We start from the raw sequence: 22,747 nt of genomic DNA, 5'->3' as shown, positions 1-22,747 counted from the left end.
CACTTTTCTTTCACTTTGTAAGTACCTCTTGGCATAAAAAGGCAATTCATGATATATATATATATATATATATATATATATATATATATATATATATATATATATTGGTCATTGAATAAGGCAATGAATGAAACAATTAATTCGTAAGCAGAAGATGTAGGACCCTATAAACAACATGATTTGGGAGAGGACTCACTGTAATGATAAGGGATTAAAATAATGTCTCATATTCTGGCACAGTTAACTCTAGGAATCTTTGAAGTGGGAGCAACAAGATATAAGATCAAATTGCCTAATGATAATACTCCCCCACACAGTTCAGATATCTTTGGATGATCCATGGAAAAGATACTACATAATAACAAAGCTGCAATTCAAATTACCATAAACTTAAATCCTGAGGGGGGAAAGGGCTGAACATAGCATTTTTTAATATGGATTTCAAGTAAAATCATGAAATGTAGTGGCATATAAAGATTAGAGCACTAAAATAAGCTTACCAGTATTCACGGGCCATTTCCTTCAAACGTTGTTCAAGCTTTTGAAACAGTGGAGTTCTCTCAAAATCTTGCTTATTGTGCGTAGGTTCAATGAAGTTTGCTTCCAAAACACCTAAAAGATGGTCAGTGGTTCATTAAAAATAACCTCCTTGGTATTTGGATATTAGGGAACAAATGAATTAATAATTAAGACCAAGATAAGGGGACACAACTATTAGAAATTAAGTGATTTGCAAGATTCTTACCAACAACTCCTCGGCCTACACTGCTAAGCGTGGTAAGAACACGCCAAAATGGCTGAAAAAGAGAAGCACATAAATCAAGATCTGACAAGATAAACTATACATGGGCTTTTGTGGAAGAGAGAAAAAACAAGGAAAATGAAGAGATAAAGTTGTTGGATACAACTTTACAATTAATAATCAACATTGAAAATTTAGGAGGAATAACAATAACTCCCATAGTAAAATAATCAAACCACAAAGGATGACCTTTACCATGGAAATTAAGTAATCCAAAAGACTAAACAGAAGACAAAAAAAAAAGTAAAGTGCTTAGATATCTGGCAACTACCAGTATTAAACGATTCTTGTGGTAAATACTGAAGCCATGAATGTTGACATGTGGAGCTTCCTTCAGAAATCCTATACTTGTAAGAACTTCCCCCTGTTAAAAGTAAAACCCAAATCAACTACTATATAAGCATGATTAAAGATGGTTTAGAATATCATTCTTCTGAAGACAGCAGTTGACTCTAAACATGGCATAATTTATACTGCAAATTTAATACATTGAAACTTACGAGATAATTGTAGAGGAAGATAACAGAAAGCTACAATCTAGAATATCATTCTTCTGAAGAGAGTATTACTTTGTCACAAGAGCATGTGTCTCTTATGTTATCAATGACATTACATGCTCTCAACTTAAAAGATGCTTCTCAACTTCCTTAACCCCCTCACATCAAAAGGAAATATCTGATTAGCTTACTTTTCTCCATGCTTGACACTCTTATCCTTCTTAAAGATGATTGTTCAAATGTTGCATCCAGTGACTGAGGGATACACTATTTTGATCAACTAAAAATATCAATTGATATGACATCTAAAAGCAATCATGAAATGGTTCTAAAAGTTCAGTTTTTTTGTGTAAAATATTGAATATTCGAGTTTAAATACATCAACTATGTTTCTGCACAAAGAGCGAGCAGACCATTGATCACATCCTTCACTTCCATCTTGCTAGGGAGATATGGACTCTTCCGCAGAATATCCTCAATTTCCATTGGGTTATGTCGCAAAGCCTTTGATTTTTGGGAACAAGATTGGACAGGGATCAGGGAGCAGCATCATCACCGACGATCGGAAGTACATCCATCTCATCATGTGATGGGCGATTTGAAAAGAAAGGAATAGAAAGAATATTTGAAGGGAAAAGCTACCATTACTATAGAATCAAAGGCTTCCTGCTTCATGTTTTTGCATAGATTAGTAAAAGAGGGGCCTGCACAGGAACATAGTTTTTCGATTTCATTGACATCTAACTTTTTTTCTTGTATTTTCAATTCACCTGTTGTAATCTTTTTGTAATCTCTGAACGCTTGTAGAGTTCCTTTTTTTGTTTTTTTAATGAAAGTTGACCTTTTAAAAAAATATATATATCAACATAGGTAGTTCAGTAAGATCAGAAATTTAATTTTGGCTTCAATGTAAAGAATTAAGAGTGTTACAATAACACAACCTCTGCCATTCCTCCCTTCTGAGGCTTATATCTGATATACTCGGGGAACTTGAGATCGCTGGCAATGTTGTGAAACTCAACTGCACGTCCCCGCAATATTATCTTGAAGTTTTCAGGTATCCTTATGTATAATATAGATAAATACACCTATAAATCAGAACAGATGTTAGAATGAGAACTGATAGTACATGAACAATATCATCAGATAGATGAAAATAGTCTCAAAACAAAACATACACGAAGAGAATATTGAAATTGGGTAGCAATATGCTGTTCAGTTGCTGTCATCCTGGCATTAATTTTTTGTGCCGTTTTTGCCTCAGTATGCAAACAAATATCCTATGAAAGATCTCAACCATCAGCTTATAAGAGTATAAGCAAATACATGTGGAAGAATCAAAATAATGAAATAAGAAATGGACCCATACCTCTGGATTAGAATCAAAGTTCAGCTCCAATCTACTGTCATCATTAAACCACAGGTTGTATATCACAATTTTTGTGCCATATCCAATGTCATCGAACTAAAATCAAATCAAGGAAAGAAACGATAAAATGTAAATTAAGCTACCTATATGAAAAAACAACCAATCTAGAAAAACATAAATAAATAAATTAGATAAAAAGAAATGAAAAAACCCAAGCATAAAACACAGGCTTGACAAAAGAATTTATAGATCTGTATCATCGGACTAAAATCAAATCAAGGAATGATAAAAGGTTAATTAATATACCAATATAGTGAAATCAAACAATCTAGAAAAATTTACATACAAAAGCACAAGCTCAACAAAAGAATTTATATTGTAATCTGAAATCAATGTGTTACTAGTTGTTCAATGTTTTCTAATGTGGTTGTACATTGTCTAGAAGAATATTGATCTGCCTCTTTATGTACTCTAGATAATGTTCTTATTTACTTTAGATAACTTCTAGATTACTTATTAAGTAAGTTCAAATGTTGCACTTTTCTGAGATTAAAGACTGGGTGGATGATGAGGCTCAAGTAAATGTCTAGTCAAGCATGCTTAAAGTGCATTTTTGTTGAAGCACTATATAAATTAGGTATAGAGAGAAATATTATAATTTTCAGGAGAATTCTGAGAGATGAGGATCAATTATGGACTGATGAGGTCCTCTGTTAGAAATAGTGATGGGACAAGTATCCTTTACACTACAATTTTTTGTTGCTTTTATTTGTCTATAAAGAACCTGCAAAGTGTTGTTTGACAATTCACGCTTGCCATTGAGCTCATTATTTGTTTGTGTAGTGTATAGCATTCGTATGACATGCATATGCTATTGCAATGCATTATAGCTTCATGTAAATAGTTTGTCTTTTATTAATTGTACACGGTACATCTCTTTTATTAATTTGCATGGTACATAGGTACCTTTCCTAAAAAGAACTATCTAAAGAACCTAATGTCTAGGAGCTTTTGTGACCCGGGTTTATTCCCGTGGTGACTAGCATGATTCTCCTTTAAATCAGAGCGTTTTTAGTGGAAATCGAATCTGAAACATTTGTAGGACTTAGATATATCCCATGTTCCAAAGGCATATATACTTAAAGACAATTGATTAATTAGCGGAATACACCTTTTACTTCAACTTTTGCATTATACGGTTGTGTCAATAGGAACTCTCTCATAATTCTTCTTTCTTTTTCATTTTTTAACTCTCGTCCCCCAAAGGCTCTTCAAAATGACCATGACAATGTTTGGAGCTTCTTTTTGAACTTTTTCATGAGAAATGATATCTTAGATTAGACCGTCTACTACATTTGGCAACTTTTGTAACTCCTCTAACTCTAATAAGTTATTAATGTATATAATTTATTATTTATGAGATTATGACTCATATGATTATCTACCATATTAATTAATTGAGTAACTAGAATTAAAGGATATATTGTACCTAAATCATCCTTAACCGAAAACCTCTTAATTATCGGTATCAATCTTAGGAATTTGTTATTATCTAAAATTTTAAGGATTAGATTTATATAGACAGTGATTGAATATTATATGAGATTATGAATTATATGATTATCTACCATATTAATTAATTGAGTAACTAGAATTAAAGGATATATTGTAGCTAAATCATCCTTAACCAAAAACCTCTTAATTATCGGTATCAATCTTGGGAATTTGTTATTATCTAAAATTTTAGGGATTAGATTTATGTAGACAGTGATTGATTTCCTTCTAAAGTATATTTATACATCCCTCATGGAAAATAATATTCATTCTACTTGAATGTTACATTTTGATGTCCGCTTGATATCAGAGCTTAGTATCAAGTCCAAAAACAAATCGTATTGTGCAGTTAGTTGAAACAAATCTTAACCATGACTAACAACTAAGCAACTTCTCAAACTTCTTCTAGATCAAATTAGATCATCTTCAGAACTCACTCTTACATCACCAATTACAAACTGAATGGTACCAACTACCTCCAAAGGTCCCAACAGTTAGATGTTCTTTTCATGCAAATTTGTACAGAACAGAGCAGAGGAGGATCTTCAAGGCACTTCATGAACTAACGTAAATAACTATAAATTGCACTAATCTAGAAATTTAAAAACAAACGTAACTGATAATTCTCTCTAATATTTATTAAATCAAACAATCCTTCCCTTAAACTGAAAAGCAGCATTTCAGTTTACTTCAGCTTCTTCCATAAACCCCAGTTTCTTCAATAACTTCTCAAAAGCTTACAATCTTAGTGTCATTGTCATATTTTTTTCTATTTGTTTTCAGTAGGACAATGTACTAATTTAATATCACCATCATTGGACAGATTTCTTATGAAGTAATACATAACCTGTATATGTTTACTTCTCCCATGAACTACAGCATGATTAGACAGTTTATGATTGATACATTATCACAATAAATAATTGTACAAACCATTATTGGATGCTGAAGAGTTTCGAGCACTCTTCGTCCACATTACTTGACAAGTACATGCTGCAGCAGCTACGAATTCAGCTTAGTCGACAATGTCACTATAGATTGTTTTGGAAGACCAAGCAACAGCTCCATTACCAATTAAAAACACATACCCTGAAATACTCTTTCTATCATCTATATCCCCTGCGTAGTATGGGCCCCAGTCGTTCACCATTTCCATCATTTTCATAAAACAAACCATAGTTCAAAGTGTCTCTAATATATCTAAGCACTCTGTTGACAGAACTCTATGTAATACTGCACATGCTAATACCTAAACTATAAAGCAAGCATGCATTTTGTTTTAGAAAAAAAAAAAGCATGTATTCTGACAATAATTAAGCTCACTACAAAAGTAAACCCTTAAACATGACATAAGTAACATGATTAGAAACATAAGGATTGGACAAGAAAACATTACTTGTTTCAAAAGCTCGACTTCAGTAGAATATGGTGACCATTGCATGAGCATAGAAAGATTCAATGCGAAATTCTCTTTGTTTAATCGCTGCAACATTTCTAGAGAGCCAGTAGACCTATTGAACTCATAATCTACCTGCAGTTAAAGAATGTATAAGACTAATGTAGGACAATAAATTTAGACTTATTTTCTTTAATTCTTTGTAAAAGAATATATTCAATTATTCAAAGAAGCTCCAATAATTTTGATGAGCCAAACAACATCAATATGTGATAGTACCACAATTTTAAATAAATTGCTATCGTCAGAACCATTGTGAAGTGCAATTAATATAGTCCTACTTCCCACCAGTGCATAATTTAATAATAATAATAGTATACAAAAAAAAATATTTTCATGTATTATGAGGTAACCTAAGAATTACATAACAGACTAAGTAAATGTGTCACGTGATATTAATTTCTAATCAAGACCCATGGACCATTCAATGTAATTATTTGGGTTTGGGGATTGTAAGTCCATTTAGATATGAAAGTGGGGGTATATAATGGGTATGCTGAATATTTGGAAAAAAACTCTGTAATCTCATCCCTTATCAATTTATCTCACCTAAGTCTTCATTTATCCGATTCATCTCTTTCACTCTACTTTCTCATCCCTTTCTTGGATTATTGCGTTCCTGGTTTGAGCTATTAAAAAATGTCTCCGTAAAGAATAGGCATCATATTTCATGCAGACATAAGACTGTGTATTCAGCTAGCTTGATGAATACATGTACATAAAGTCTTGAACACAATCATGATACTTGAGAACCCTCTCATGATTATCATAGCTCGATTTCCTCTTGTCTCATTTTTATGCTACTTGTGAGAATCTGAAAAAATGATTTTGTTTTTGGAATAATCTTCACCTCATTGAGAATGACATTAATGACTTATTGTGGGAGATTTTAATAGTTGGGTTAAGGGTTTAAAGAAGGTTGGAGGATGAAGTAAAAGCTTGTCCGGCAATAACTATTAAAACAAAATTCTAGTTAAGCTCAACAAGTTTACTCTTGGCAAGTCCCACAAGTTAACTATAACATGTATTACAAGTTAACTCGTTTCACTCTAATCAATTGTGTTCCTTACATGTATAAGGGTATTTATTCTATCAAAGATATTACAAAATTATCCCTCAATCTGTCCTTTTCACAAACTATCATGAATCATGGCTGGATCAGAGATGATTTATTTGGTTTCCACAGTAGCTAGTTTACATGGAGTAACATGACAAGAATATTCTGATTTATAGGTATGGAAGTTGTGAGAAGAAAGGAATAGATATTTGCAACTTAATGGAAGTATACCTTGAACCTCTTAAAGACAAGTTGCTAAGGCTTTGTTACTTACCATATACCTAAACAATTTTAGGGGGATGTCGTCTCGATTGTTGCTTATCTAGTTATAGACTAATATTTGAGAATCTTTACATTCCATACACTTTTTGATGCACTGTTCCCAGGATTTGCAAGCCTAGTGATCAAGAAGGTGGACATGGATATCTTCTCTTAGAAGACCATAATATGCGTCTTCTCTCAAACTTGTCGGGGATCTTGCAAGTGATAAACATTAACATTCCGAAACAATATTTTTTTGTTCTTAATGAGAATCGAACCTTAGACAAAACTCCTAACACTTTAGCTAATAGGTTGTGTCAAACTAATATCTTAATAATATAGATAATCTATATAATTCAATGACAATTCTTGTGGAATTCGAATTAGAATACTATTGTCAATTACAATCATCCAAACAGACAATTTTTACCTAAAGAGATTCTAGTTCATGCAAAAATCGAAAATATTTGCTTTCCCAAAAGAGCCAAATTTGAAGATTTAAAATCTCTACATCCCATACCCCAAGGGTTTTCCTTTTAGCAAGCTTTGCCCATTTGCACCCATGTACATTTTTATCAGATTCTGAAGAACCCTACCAAAAACGAGAAATGGTTCGGTTTGAGGTTAGTTTCGTTTGGAAGTTGGAAAATGAACATAGCATGATTAGGAATAACCTGAAGAACACTTTGTTATACCTTGGAGTAGAATTAGGTATAAATCTTGAACATAAAACGATGGAAGAATTAAATTGAGATGAGAATTGAAGAAGTGATGAAGGAAGGAGATAGAACCTAACTGTTAGGGTGAATACAATAGGGATGAGAGAGAAATTCTAACAAGAATTTTTAACTAAATCATTTCATAAATTTCTAAACAATCTATTTATACTACTCTATCAATAACCTTAATATTATTTCCCCTTGTATCATTACCCTCTCATTCACTTCGTTCGTCCGCGAACGACAATAGTCGAAGGTTCCGCTGAAGCTCTAAAACATCTGGTGGCTCTTCGAACCATATGAATAGTCGGAATTGCTTCTTTAGGCTATCGGGTGGTTCTTCAAACCATACAAACTGTCCCACAATATTTATCAATTGTAGCCCATAAGAAAAATTACAAAATTTGCATCAGGTGGTTCTTCAAACCATAATAAGTACTTGCATCTGATCCCTGTTTTATGCCATAAAAGCTTCTGAAAACAAGATCCAATGTCTTGTAATTTCTTGAACCACAAAAAAACTGGACGCAATTTGGACTTGGCACTAAGAATGCTTGAGAAATGGGATTAAACGCCAACATCCTATCTTCAAGGCCCAAAACATCTTCAAACATTCTTTTCAATTTCAGCTTCTCCCGAGTCACCCCGATAATGATCATCCTTTTCAACGTAGGTTGTCTTTGTATTCTCTCGGTCATCGTATGCTAGGGAAACTTGCAAATGAATAAACGAAGAACATGAATTATCATAAATTTCTTGACCAAGATTGAGATTGTCGTGTTTTGTATCATTAGTATGTGGAATCTCCATTTCTTTTTCATAAGAAAAGTCTTCAAGAGAAGCGCATCTTCCACTTTAGAACAATCGTCATCAATAGGGGTTACATCTTTGTATGGAGCCGAATGTTTCAATGGAAAAGGCGTCGATTGTCCCACATCTTCTACATGTTGATAGTAATCTTCCACTAACTCATCGGATTCAAAGATGATTTTTTTACGACCATTTTTCCACTTTTGCCTTGTTATTTCTTCATCAGCCTTTTGTTTCTGCCTTTTTATTTCATCGGCGATCCTCCATGATTTTAGTAAGTCGGTGTTATGAGAGCATTGTAGGGTTAGGTTTTCTAACCCTTAATAAGTCGACGGATTGTTAAAGAAGTCGGCATGTTCGATAATTTCGGTAATTTCGTTTTTAATAAGCTGTACACACACAGCAGGTTTTAGTTGGGAATAAGCTGGTATACAGCAGATAGCAGTTTAGTTTGGAATAAGCTGGTATACAGAGATAGCAGTTCTTGTGGCAGTGAGTAACTGCATCAGTTATAACAGAGGGTAGTAACAGCTGGCCTTATCAGAGGGGCAAAGGCAGTTAGAGTGTACTGCAGAGGGTGAATAATTCTGCCTTAAATATTTGCTGAATTGGAATAGAAACGACTACTGATGAATTGAACTCTTCAGGTATTCCTGAATTATCTTTCCCTACTCATACTCTACTTCTCTTCTAATTCAATCTTTTCTCTCTATGAATTGCAGATCTTGCAGTTATTCTCATTCTCTACTTCTTACCAGCAGTTACTAAGGTACTGTCAAACGTAGAATACATATTGTACAAATATAGTTCTCATTATATCATTGGTATCAGAGCAACTTTCTTGGCATTATGGTGGAAACGCGAATGGAAGGAGAATTGAATGAGATTCGTAGCCGTAGCCAAACGCAGGAAGAACGCTTACAAGCGCAAGAAAATCGTTTCGATCGGATGGAGGCGATGATGACTTCAATGAACGATGCACTTAGACGGCTAACTCCAGCATCTAGTAGCAATAATCCAGAACCGAGAGGTGAAGGTGGAGGTGAATACGGAGGTGAACGCCAACCTAATCGCAGACGTAGTGAGGAAAGAAGATATCGAGGTGAACATCCTGAAGAAAGGGAACAACGAGATTATATGTATCAACCACCGACGAGACTATCAAAAATGGATTTCCCAAAATTTAATGGCGAGGAGGTAGATGACTGAATATACGAAGTGGAAATGTTCTTTCAGGTGGATCACACATTGGAAGAATCAAAACTGGAATATGCTTGTGCACACTTAAAAGGGAGAGCCCGATGTTGGTTCAGTTCGCATCTACAACACAGGTTACCGGGAAGAGCTATGACTTGGCAGGAGTTAAAGGCGCTGGTATTAAAAGAGTTTGGTCCGAGTGAATTTGATGATCCGTTAGACGAATGGAAAGATCTTAAGCAGTCAGCCTCGGTTAAGGAATTTGGTAAGAAATACTTGGACGTCATCTACAAGTTACCACACCTTACGAAAGAATACTCAATTAAAGGCTATTTAAACGGATTGAAAGAGGAGATTGCAAATCCAATCAGAATTCAAAAACCTGGGTCATTATCGGAGGCTATGGGAATGGTTAAACTGCAGGAGAGAACAAATATTAAATTGCAAGAGGCAGTGTGTGATTCATTGGTACGCAGGGGCTATCTAGCAAATAAAGGGAGTCCTCTACTGCCTAATCCTAAGCAACCTGCATTTGGCAGCAGAAGCAACTACTCGGGAGGCTATAATCGATCAGCAGTCGGGAGGCTCAATTATAGGTACGAATACTTCTACTACTGCTGTTAATGATGGAGCATTGCCGAAACCAGCAGTCACTAATCAGAGTTCTCGAAGGTTTAATATCGACCAAAAAAACTTTGGATGAAAGAAGAAAGAAGAATCAATGTTTCTATTGCGAAGAAATGTGGGAATATGGGCATAGGTGTAAGTCTGGGCCTATAGTTATGAGTATTGAAGTAATGAAAGCTGAAAGTCAATTGGATGATATCGATGGAACGAAGACAGAAGAAATAACAGCAGAAGCATTGGCAGTGAGCCTCGAAAGAGCTACCACATTTGAGACAATGAAGATCAAAGGCAATGTAGGTAAGAACACGGTATATGTGTTGGTGGATTCAGGCAGCACACATAATTTTGTGAATCCTAGGGCAATTCGAGGTACTGAGTTTGTCACATCTCCTACACGACCGTTAACTGTAACAGTGGCGAACGGGCATCAGTTGATAACTAGCAGTGAATGCATGGGTCTGAAATGGTCTTCCCAGGGTGTAGACTTTATTGTTAATGCAAGACTGATGTCCATACCAAAATATGATATCATTTTGGGAATCGAATGGCTATCGACTTTGGGTAATCTAAACTGGGATTTTAATGGATTGGTAATGTCCTTTCAGCAATCAGGAATAATGGTGAATTTACAGGGTCATACTACCAAGGAAGTGGAAATGTTAGAAGGCCGAACCTTGGAAACTACAATCAGAAAAGGAGCAAGGGTGGCTATGCTGAGTATAAAAAATCAAGAAGATAGTGATACAGAACTGTTTTCATTCCTGGCTTCGTTACCCGAGACGGATATAGAGAATCAGATAAGAGATCTTCTTTATGAGTTTAACGATCTGTTCCAAGAGACAACCGGTTTACCTCCTAATAGAAGCTATGATCACCGAATTTGTTTGAAAGAGAGAGCGCAAACTGTCAGCTTGAGACCTTATAGATATCCTACTCTTCAAAAGGACGAAATGGAAGGGATGATCAATGAAATGTTGGAGGCAGGGGTGATTAGAAAAAGTTATAGCCCGTTTTCTTCCCCGGTTGTACTTGTAAAGAAGAAGGATCAAAGTTGGAGGTTATGCATTGATTATCGACGATTAAACGAGGTAACCATTAAAGATAAATTTCCAATTCCTTTAATTGAAGAGTTAATGGATGAATTACATGGTAGCTGTATTTTTTCAAAACTGGATTTGCGTTAATGAGAGCATTGTAGGGTTAGGTTTTCTAACCCTTAATAAGTCGACGGATTGTTAAAGAAGTCGGCATGTTCGGTAATTTCGGTAATTTCGTTTTTAATAAGTTGTACACACACAGCATGTTTTAGTTTGGAATAAGCTGGTATACAGCAGATAGCAGTTTAGTTTGGAATAAGCTGATATACAGAGATAGCAGTTCCTGTGGCAGTGAGTAACTGCATCAGTTATAACAGAGGGTAGTAACAGCTGGCCTTGCCAGCTGGCAAAGGCAGTTAGAGTGAACTGCAGAGGGTCAAAGGCAGTTAGAGTGTACTGCAGAGAGTGAATAATTCTGCCTTAAATACTTGCTGAATTGGAATAGAAACGACTATTGATGAATTGAACTCTTCAGGTATTCCTGAATTATCTTTCCCTACTCATACTCTACTTCTCTTCTAATTCAATCTTTTCTCTCTATCAATTGCAGATCTTGCAGTTATTCTCATTCTCTACTTCTTACCGGCAGTTACTAAGGTACTGTCAAACCTAGAATACATATTGTACAAATATAATTCTCATTATATCAGTCGGTTATTTGTCGACACTGTTCCGCGATTAACTCCCACGATTCTGGCTGCACTTTCTTTTGTATATGTCGGGGATCGTCCTTTGCACATGACCCAAACTCACGTCACAATAGTTGTTTCAACTCTATCCACGTCAATCCTTTGCTGAGAGTTTTCATGACCACATGTTCCCTAAGCCATCGTAGTGCCTTTTCCCTCATGTGAGTTGTCGCAAGATGCACCTCGTCTTCTTCCAGCGTACCGTTAACCCGAAAAAATCTTTCAGCCTTATAAATCCAGTCTTCGACATTTTCAACATTTTCTCCAAAGAATTTGGGGAAAATCATTTTCAAATCAACCACACCATATTTCAATTGAACTTTTTAATTAATGTTACAGCCTAAGGAGTAGGTACTGAGCAGCTGAATCAGTAAGGAAGGTACCAGCTACAGCAGTATGGAGCAGATAAAGAGCAGGTAATGAACAAACAGGTCCTTCTGATACAATCTGTCCCCTTTTTAATTACTCAGTCAGATTTTTCTCTTTAAGAGTACGATTGGAACACAATACAAAATTCAACCCTATCTTCAAGCTAAGCAATCACACAATAACCTGAAAGCAGTACTTGGTTCTCTATCGGCCTCTCAAAAATTTAAATCAGAAATCAAACCTGATTTACGAAGTCTTCTTCCCGGTTGACAAACCGGAAGTTGGAATGTTGTCATTTATCTGAAAGTGGTGGTTCATGACTATAAAGTTAGGGTTTCAGTCTCATCTGCATTGTTACGACGACGCCTATAATCTCAGGTTCCAAACCACCTTCTTCACTGGTCCTCAGACGAACACCGACTTTGATCTCTGTAACAATCGGAAAACAGGAACGACGTTGACGGTCGCTAGGTTTAACAAAGGCGGATAGCAATCATGTGAATATCGTGAACTCAGATTCGCGATCGCGCCAAAAGAATAAACAGTTCTACGACGATCTTCTTCTTCTTCAGTGATTCGATTAGGAATCTTGTGAACTAATTCTAAGCAGCGACTACGGAACAGGACGCAAATACAGATCTGTTTCAGGTATAAACCTCAATTTGTACACACTATTTTGCCAAAAAAGAGCTATGATACCAGTGTTATACCTTATAGTAGAATTAGGTATAAATCTTGAACATAAAACGATGGAAGAATTATATTGAGATGACGATTGAAGAAGTGATGAAGGAAGGAGATAGAACCTAACTGTGGTGAATACAATAGGGATGAGGGAGAGAAATTCTAACCAGAAATTTTAATTAAATCATTTCATAAATTTCTAAACAATCTATTTATACTACTCTATCAATAACCCTAATATTCTTTCCCCTTGTATCACACTTGTAATCAGAATCTCTCCTTACCCGCCTGATTTAGAAAAGTTAATTTTTAACTTTGAGTCTTCTTCTTTGGTTGTTCATCAATTCATTGAACAGTTCTAACTTTGGATCTTCCCAAGAGTAAGGTATATTAAGCAAACCTGAAATCCGAATTCTTTCTGATATACATTATCCCGGAAATCATGGGATATGCTAGGGTAAGATTCTATTCCTAGAATCAATGTATTTTAGGTAGTGATTATATTCTAAAATCAAGGTAATAAAGTCAAAGGATGATTATCGATTAAATTATAGTCAATTACTAATTAGACAATTATCCTTTTACATTCAAATAGATTAGTAATTCCCTTTTTTAATTCAATTCTCTTCATTCATTCTAGTAATGCATCAACAAATTCCAAAATCTTTGTATTAAGAATCACAAGAAAATCATATTTGATCAAGAGTCACCATTAAAGAATCCAACAAGCTTTGCAATGTGTAATAATTACTTACCATTGGTACCACTATTCTGTCATGTCCTGTTTGGGTTAGAAATGTGTATGACAGAAGACCAATGCTTTGAGTCAACTTCCTGTGATGATATGGCACAGAAAAAGATAAAATGTAAATTAATAATAGTAAACAAAGTTAAGAAAAAGGCTAACATTTTCTTGAAAGATCAATTTTGTAGTGCAGCTTTACTGATTCAAGGAACTGTTTATACCTCAAAAAGGCTAACATTTTCTTGAAGGATCAATTTTGTAGTGCCCTAATATATTAACTGAACTTGCGTAAAGAATTCTTCTGCCATTTCATATTCTCCTAATCATTACCAACCAAGATCCATATTCACACACTTTCAACATCATTTAAGTTAACAGTTTCGACAACATATAATCTACATATGCAACTAATCAGTTATTTTCGCAAAGCAGATTACCCTTAAATTTTCCATGTCTCTCATGAGTCTTTGCTCCAATTTGATTTGGCGAAGAATATTAACTGCTTTATCAAAGATTCATAAAGTGTTCTATACTTGAAAGCAATTACTAAAGCAAACAGCACATGTTTTACTTAGCCTATTTTGTTAAATACTTTATAAACAACCAATCAAGGCATCAATCATCAGAATGAAAGTGAACCATGCATAGCAATACAAATCCATGGTTTATGCTCCGCATAGAAAGAAAAACGGATTTATCATAAAAGTTCTATACTACAATTGTCTTACTACTAACCTGTCCTTCAAGTGGCGACTAAAAACGACAACATCTGCCCCAAGTCGCATTGAGCTAGTTTTGAAACCATTTCCATCTAAAAGGCTAAAAGTAAATTGTTAGTTATAGTTAAACTAACCAAGGGAGACATTAGGACATAAGTAAAAGATACAAACATTTTCCAATGGCCGATGACTTCTTATCTGAGAAACCAAAACTCAAGCAACATCTTATTGCATCAGGGTCCATCCCACCCCCATCATCTAGGTCAACACAAGTTGATATGAAAACAAAATACATAGAAATTCAAGCAAACAAGAAAACTTCAGAGGTGTTGATTAAAAGTGGACAGCAATACCTTGAATCAGTAAAGCTGCACTTCCATCCCTTGGATTTTTTATTTTGTCCACAATAGCAAATGTGGCCCCATTTGTTATCTGTCAACATTTGAAACATCACAGTTCGCAGCTTTGGTGAAATGAGAAGCAAGAAAATCTAGAGAAAAACTATTTTAAGAAGTCAGATATCTATATCATACTTGTTTGTTAACAGTCTTAGGAAGTACTTATATAGAGAATAGAAGTATCAACATCAAACAGATTTTTTTTTGCTATGAAAAAAGTATATATTTTGTTGATTTTGTTACAGTAAATAGTCTAAGAAATATCAGACTGGAAAAAAACTTTACAAGGTAGCAATCAATCGAAATGACTACCACTGCAACAAAAGAAACAAAATTGTAATATACTTGACATGTTTTGGTAGTGTTGGTGTCTCTCGATTGCTTTCTCCACTGATGTGGAACATACCATTTTTGGAGCGTGCTACAGATAATTACCCAATTGCTTTCTCCACTATGTGGAACATACAACTTTTGGAGCGTGCTACATATAATTACCCCCAATTGATTTCTCATCACTGGATAGATCAGAATTCACAGATAATTGAGTGAGAAGAAGATCTTAGCGAGCTTAGAAACGTTGTTCGCCTGATTGAAAGAAGTGAAGACTGTGAAGTTCAATAGGAAGGAAACACTTTTTGTACCCAGAAATTCCAACCAACTGACTGGATTAAATTGGATACAAGCTTCAGCATCAGATTCCAACGGAAGCAAGGGAGATCAGCCACTGAAGCCGGGACCATCAGAAATAGATCCAAAACCCACAGTTAAAGTGGCGCAGAGAAAAAGTAAGGGATGGAAAATCCGAAACTCACAAACAGGATCAACCCTCACAGGGTGGCGTACAAGTTACGCAATGATCAGATTGAAAAGGGCTTTACCTTATCAGAGCAACCGGCACAAGCAGTGGGCAGAGAGAGCTAAATCAAACAGATTAGTAATGTATTGGAACAAAATTTTGCTAAAAACAAAATTGTTGATGATATAATTAACCCTACCCTAATATTTACAACCATACTACATTCATTACCATGCGATTATCTAAGAATGTTGGTTCCTTTTTATTCAAACTGGCACCTTAGGACACGGGGAAGAATATTATAACCCCCAACATCCAATTTTTAAACTTTGGTGGATAGTTGTCCTTAGCAATTGAGTTTCTTGTATTCAGCTCAGCATAAAATTAAGACATAGTGTGGTAATTGCTAAGAAAAGATACAGATATTATTGACAGTATACCACATATAAACATGAGAAGATCTTCTTTATTAGGGATATGATATATCACCTAAATCCTACAGATAATTGGGAGAAATAAAAAAAAAAAGTCTAACTAAGAAGATAAAATCATATAAATCAATACTATAATTTATGAACTTCTACACTCGACCTCAACCTAGGCGGTAAATATTTATCCAAATCGAAGAGGACAATGATTGGTTTGATTCAGCTCAAATTTCGGAGGTCTAAAATGAAGAAGACTTGTGAGAGTGCTCAAAGGGTTGACTTAAGTTACTAACAAGGGCATGGCCATATAAATCAATACTATAATTTATGAACTTCTACAATCGACCTCAACCTAGGCGGTAAATATTTATCCAAATCGAAGAGGACAATGATTAGTTTGATTCAGCTCAAATTTCGGAGGTCTAAAATGAAGAAGACTTGTGAGAGTGCTCAAAGGGTTGACTTAAGTTACTAACAAGGGCATGGCCTTAGTGTCTTGCACAAATACATTTGCTGGAAGGGTTGACTTAATATAATTCCATGGAGGATGCCATTCATAATCCTTCTATTCAAACAACAGATTCAGTTTCCACACTTTTCTAAAGTTTAGATTTGTGAAATTTAGCATCTATATGTTTTGCCTCCAACTGAACTTCTTGGGATTGCTTAATAATAATGAAATTTTTCTCAATTTTCTTTACAAAAAATTTCCTTATCCTCTGAGTTTCTTCACATCTTGAGAAAAACTCACAATAGAGTTAGGTTTAGCCAACCTTGCAAGAGGATTAACCTTGATTTTAGTTTCCATTTCTTTATGCAATACATTCAATATTTCTTCCATCATTTTTCAATTCAATCGAATCTTCTCAAGTACTCTTCCAATTTGAGCAACACATTTGTCGATTTAGCTTGCTCCGGATCTTCAACCATTTGAACGGGAGCTTATAACAAAGATTGTCTAATCAATTGTTCCAAAAGACTATCTAATTTCCAATTCATTGTTGACGACAATCTTCCAAACAACACAACAATAATTGACTCATGAATATGTAATTGCATATCACTAATTAAAAAGCCGCAACACATCACACATTGATTCCACAATTCCATACTCAACTCTACTAATTCGGCAAATTTGGAAGCAAAACGAAACACAGATTGATTCAACAAATTTCTAGATAACCTAACAATTCGGCAACAATCGGAACAATAATCGCAAATCACTTCACAGACGATCAATATTCAAATACAGCCGTAATTGACTTAATAATCGACTTAAAAGAATGTTTGACCCTATCTTCATAACCGAACGGATCAATCGACACACCTAGATCGACTCACAAAATTCAAAATTGAAGAAGTTGATTCACGGCAGGAAGTGTGCCATGCGACAGTCGAGAATTACAAAATTATCCGAAATTCCTTATGACAGTAATGAGAGTACAGATGGACAGATTCTGAAGGAAAGTGATACAGGAGAAGGAAGATGCTTTGATACCAGCAATTTAAGGTGATATAGAAATAGATGAGAAAATAATTAATTTCATAGAATTATGATAGAGATGAGGACAGAAATCCTAACTGATAGGAGGAGGAATACAACTTGAGATGAGAAGAGAGAAAGCTTTAGGAGGGAAAACTATAATTATCAACTAACTATCTGATCACTACTAATGAAAGATTACCACCATTTATACTAATTCAAACTAAGCTAATATTATAAAAGAGGACAAAGGCCCAACTTACTCAACTAGTCTAATTGTCTCATAACCTAACACTACCTCTTCACGAACCAGAAATATAATAAAATATCATATTAGAGTATCGCCGAATATTAAGGAGAAGAAATATATATATAAACAATTATAACAATGCTTATTAATTATTTTGGTTGAAGTTAGAATAATAGTTAAACAATTTTGCTTCAATTGTCAATAATAAATGCAGAAAAAAAAATATGTGAACCATGTTCTAAAAAGAAAAATAACCTGATCTATTGAATTATCAAGCAGCTCTGCAATAGCTGCAAACATAACAAAGCTCTAAGTTAATACAAGAATCACTAAATTGCATAAAAAAAACTCGTGAAGTTAAGAAAAGACAGCTTACTAACTCTCACACATACCACCAAAAGCCCATTTGTGAGACGTGGCATTTGAATGAAGAAATTTGGGATGGACATGTAAATGACTACCTCCCCCTTGTCAATTCAAAACGCAAAAGATATCAGAATCGTCTAGATGGTTGCTTCATAGAACCAAGTAGTGCAAGCAAATAAACATAACTAAAAGATAATAATCATTCCATGGTAATCATGAATCTGGTGTAAACCGTGTAATCTAATACAGAATAATACTTTATATTAAGTTTATACAGAAGATTAATGATGAAGGAGTACTTAGAATGTTGGACTTGGGAGTATTCCCATTATCATAGCTTCCAGCTTTCCAAAATTGTCGACATATTGGTGGTGCACATGTTGGTGATGCAAAGGGTAGTTCTGAATCATTGATGGAATGAGGTTTTTGGTCCATCGTGAGTGTTCTCGTTTAACGTGTTCTTCAATCCTTTACACTTAGCATCAAAATCTTGTCTCACGTAATGGACGTCAAACTTTTGATGCTTGGATAATTTGGTTTTGTATGTCTCTTGTATTCCAATTTGCAACAGGAGCCTGGTTCCTATATCAGCTTCTCCAACTTCATCATCACTGCATAATTCCACAGTAGTAATAATTAGCACAAATAAATGTCTAACAATTTTCCAAAAGCTTCCAAAATTTTCAAGGAGCATAAATCTAATAACCAAACTTCTTCTCAAGAAAGGTTGGAAAGTAAAATCATCAAGCTTAATGACATGTCAACTAGCAAATAGAACCACCAATGTACATGATAGAAACATGATTGAACACATTCTCAATATTGTAAGCATGAACAAAACCTTCCATACTAAATAGTGACAACAATTTGAAAAATGCGACACTAATATACTCGTAATATGGCTTCATTTGGAACATTTAATCCAAATGTATACTCTAGGTGTGGATTTAAATGGGATGATGTCAGTGGATGTGAACTTGGTCCGGCGTTAGATCAACATACACCTAAAATAGGCGGCGACAATAGAATTGCTCCTTCAGCTAGATGCAATATTTTAAAGGGGTCAATGAGAGCTACAAAAATCGTCTTGAAAGCTAAAGAATATCCAAATTTCATTATAATCAAATGGTTGCACGATCAGAAGGAGTCATTTGAAGGCACAGCAATTCCTGGTATATCTAGCTAGCTACACCTTTCATACCAAAAACATGTATGGAGATATATCCAGAAAATCATTTGTGGTTTCCTTGTCAATTCCGTATCCAGAAAAAAAATATTACTAAATAGGGTTAGTATGATGTTAAACCCATAGTTCAAACATAGCCAGAGACTATTATTACAAACTAAAAATATGGTCATTTAACACAAGATGTTAAGGAAATATTAAACTAATGTACCATATTTATTTTAAATTGAACCATGTGTTAGACCATCTTTCTAGTTAAAAATCAAAGAAATTATATTCACGTCAAGCCAGAATTCTACAAAACCCAAGAAAAACTCGCCCCGTAATAAATTTGAGATGTAACAACAAACCCTCACATAGAGTTAGTCACTGACAGCTCTTTTCTTAGAATCTTACATCCTTACAAACATAGATAGGGTTTTTGCAGGTTCTTATAGCAAAAGTAAGATATACATGACACATTTACACTATTTTCTTATTTGAATTCGTCCAAACATGCATCATGATATCTCAAAGTTGCAAATGTATCTTGCCTCGAAGACGAATAACATGTGCATAAGATCACAAGGTTTAACTATTAAACTATGATTTAAGAAGGGATTAACCAAAACTTATTCTTAATTTGTTATTACATATCAAATTGCTATCTGAAAGTTTAGGCATTACTTATTATGATTCTGAAATGACATTTAAACCAGTACGGTAAAAACATTAGACCACATCCCCTCTTCTAGCCTAGCGAAGACAAGAGGTGGATACTGACCCTAAGTTCCTAGGTTTGAACCCGTCAAACGGAAAATTCTGCGTCTTGTTAAATAGTTAAGTGTATTTGGGGACTACATACTTAATCCGTTGTCCCATTTTTATCCCCTCTTCTAGTTTAGTGGCAATAAGAGCTGGATAAAACCCTAAGATCCTGAGTTTGAGCTTGTTCTACGCCTGGTGACTAAGTGTGTTTGCGAGCTATATACTTAATTTGTTGTCCCATTTTTTATTAGAGGACATATGTAAATCGATTGCAACATTTTTTTCGTATGATCTATCCCTTTCCTAAATTGATCCACAGACCTAGAATGGGGTCTCCTGATTTCTCTCCCTTTAGGACTGTCTATTAACCCTCATTAACTTCTTTCACCCATTCACCTCCTATGATTTCTCTTCTTAGTTCACTTGATAATGCAAGAGTGTCCAGCTAAGTGCCTCACCACAACCGACACACGACAAAATTAGGTATTCAAGTACCAAAATTGAAAAATCTGATCAAGTGAAAAGTAAATGGTAATAAGGATTATGAACAAACCTGAGCACCCAATTCGTCGATCTCCTCAACCCTCAACGTAAAGAAGAAGCTCTGCGATGATAACCAACCGCTACGTTGGCACTCTCTCACTTTGTCGATCTCCTCAACCCTCAGTATAAAGAAGAAGCTCTGCGATGGGAACCAAACACGACCGCAATGATAGTTACCGTAACAGCGGTTGTTCCAGGCCTATACGCAACAAACTGAAAAGGGTAATTTTCTCATATTTTAAATTACTGGAGGATCAAATGGGCTCATCCAAACCCAGTACAAATTTATAGAAATATTATATGCAAATTATAATATAATATAAGCCCAACTTATTTTATATTAATTATATGTATATGTATTGAAAATATGAAAATTTTCATAATATTTTTTGTTTTTATATTTTTAATATCTAAAAATGCTTGAGAATTTATTTAAAATAATAAAATTTTATTTTAAAATCATTGTTATATATTATTATTATTTTTATATATAATTAAATGTAAAATCAATTTAAAAAATAATAATAAATAAGTAATACTAAAAAAATAATTATATTAATTTATAGACACCATTTTTCTCTAAATTTTATAATTTTAAATACTGAGCCAACAAATTATTTTAAAAATATTTATTTACGAGCTCATTAAACGAAACTAAAACTAAGATAGATAATTAGTTTATAATCGTATCAATTAGATGTCATATTAATTACATAAATACTTAACAACTTTAAATAAACTAATAAATTATTTTTAAAATATTTATTTACAAGCTCACTAAAAGAATCTAACAATTAGATGTCAAATTGATTAAACAAATAACGAAAAACATTGAATGAAACTAAAAAATTGTAAAATAATTAAACATAGTAAGTAAAATAAAATTAAACATGGTAGAATAAAGGTTGGTCTAGTTTTAAATACAAACTAAGGGTTGATTTAGTTCTAAACACAAGCTAACAATTAGTCGTTGTTAGGATCGGTATTGACAATAGAGACTGAGTCTGACTATTGTGATTAGCGTAACGGTTGAATCTTCTATTAGGACATGTGTCTTGTGTCCGATGGATGACTGTCAATAGTACAAAGGTACATCAAATTAAGCATTGGGATTGTGGTCGTACCAGACAGGTAGTGCGTCAAATATCTTCTAATATTATCTTGTACTAAAGAGATACAACGTGGGCACTTTGAATGATAAACGCGTACATGGCAGTTTTTCATTTGATTGGATCAGTTGGCTTGTCAAACGGTTGAAAACGATAACTGCAGATGAGTTGAGTACGTAGTTAGATGGATGCTTCCTTTACACGGCTGCTAAAGTAATGCATCAGATGTTCTTCTTCAGACCGCGTCTAAGAAGAAGTTAGACGACGTCTAACTATGCTTTCCTTTAGACCACGTCAGGTGTAAGACCGCATCTAACTACGCTTCCCTTAGACGTCTAAAGGAGTTAGACCGCAACTAACTGCGCTTCACTTTAGACCACGTCTACAGGAGTTAGACCGCGTCTAACTACGCCTCCCTTTAGATCACGTCTAAAGTAGTTAGACCGCGTCTAATTGTGTTTCCCTTTAGACCACATCTAAAAAAGTTAGACCGTGTCTAACTGCGCTTCCCTTTAGACCACGTCTAAAGGAATTAGACTACGTCTATTTGCTCTTCCCTTTAGACCATGTCTAAAAGAGTTAGACAACATCTAACCTCGCTTCCCTTTAGACCACATCTAAGAAGGTTAGATGACGTCTAACAACGCGCATTTCTTATACCAAGTCTAAAGGAGTTAGACGAAGTCTACTCGTGTACTCCAGACTCCGTCTAAAGGCGTCTGCTTCAGACCACGTCTAAAGAGGTTAGACGTTAACTACCAACCAAAACGTCTACTTACATTTTCTTGA

General features: G+C 34.6%; 1 protein-coding gene across 6 annotated transcripts in view; it reads right to left on the bottom strand.

The window, feature by feature from the left end:
• LOC124942409 (protein MICRORCHIDIA 6) overlaps positions 1-21,025 on the bottom strand; it is a 36,022-nt gene extending 14,997 nt beyond the window's left edge. For 4 of the 6 annotated variants that reach the window (XR_007099696.1, XM_047482910.1, XM_047482912.1 and 1 more), the window contains exons 1-15: positions 20,860-21,025; positions 18,673-18,984; positions 18,388-18,474; positions 18,263-18,297; positions 15,006-15,084; positions 14,824-14,910; positions 14,669-14,744; positions 13,944-14,022; positions 5,619-5,753; positions 2,669-2,764; positions 2,478-2,579; positions 2,241-2,387; positions 1,074-1,166; positions 746-797; positions 501-612 (exon numbers count right to left, since the gene is read on the bottom strand). Coding sequence is in view for 5 of the 6 variants with exons in the window: in XM_047482910.1 (XP_047338866.1) it covers positions 501-612; positions 746-797; positions 1,074-1,166; positions 2,241-2,387; positions 2,478-2,579; positions 2,669-2,764; positions 5,619-5,753; positions 13,944-14,022; positions 14,669-14,744; positions 14,824-14,910; positions 15,006-15,084; positions 18,263-18,297; positions 18,388-18,474; positions 18,673-18,808 (1,316 nt within the window). In the remaining variant the exon portion in view is untranslated. Of the gene's footprint in view, positions 1-500; positions 613-745; positions 798-1,073; positions 1,167-2,240; positions 2,388-2,477; positions 2,580-2,668; positions 2,765-5,618; positions 5,754-13,943; positions 14,023-14,668; positions 14,745-14,823; positions 14,911-15,005; positions 15,085-18,262; positions 18,298-18,383; positions 18,475-18,672; positions 18,985-20,859 lie in introns of those variants that run through there. The other 2 variants (XM_047482911.1, XM_047482914.1) reach the window with 2 other exon arrangements.
• Positions 21,026-22,747: the final 1,722 nt, after the last annotated feature.

This window comes from Impatiens glandulifera, chromosome 6 (assembly GCF_907164915.1).
Source record: "Impatiens glandulifera chromosome 6, dImpGla2.1, whole genome shotgun sequence".
In the NCBI taxonomy this organism is placed as follows: Eukaryota; Viridiplantae; Streptophyta; class Magnoliopsida; order Ericales; family Balsaminaceae; genus Impatiens; species Impatiens glandulifera.
Note: the sequence above shows the minus strand (reverse complement) of the source record. Positions and strands in the feature narration are given on the sequence as shown.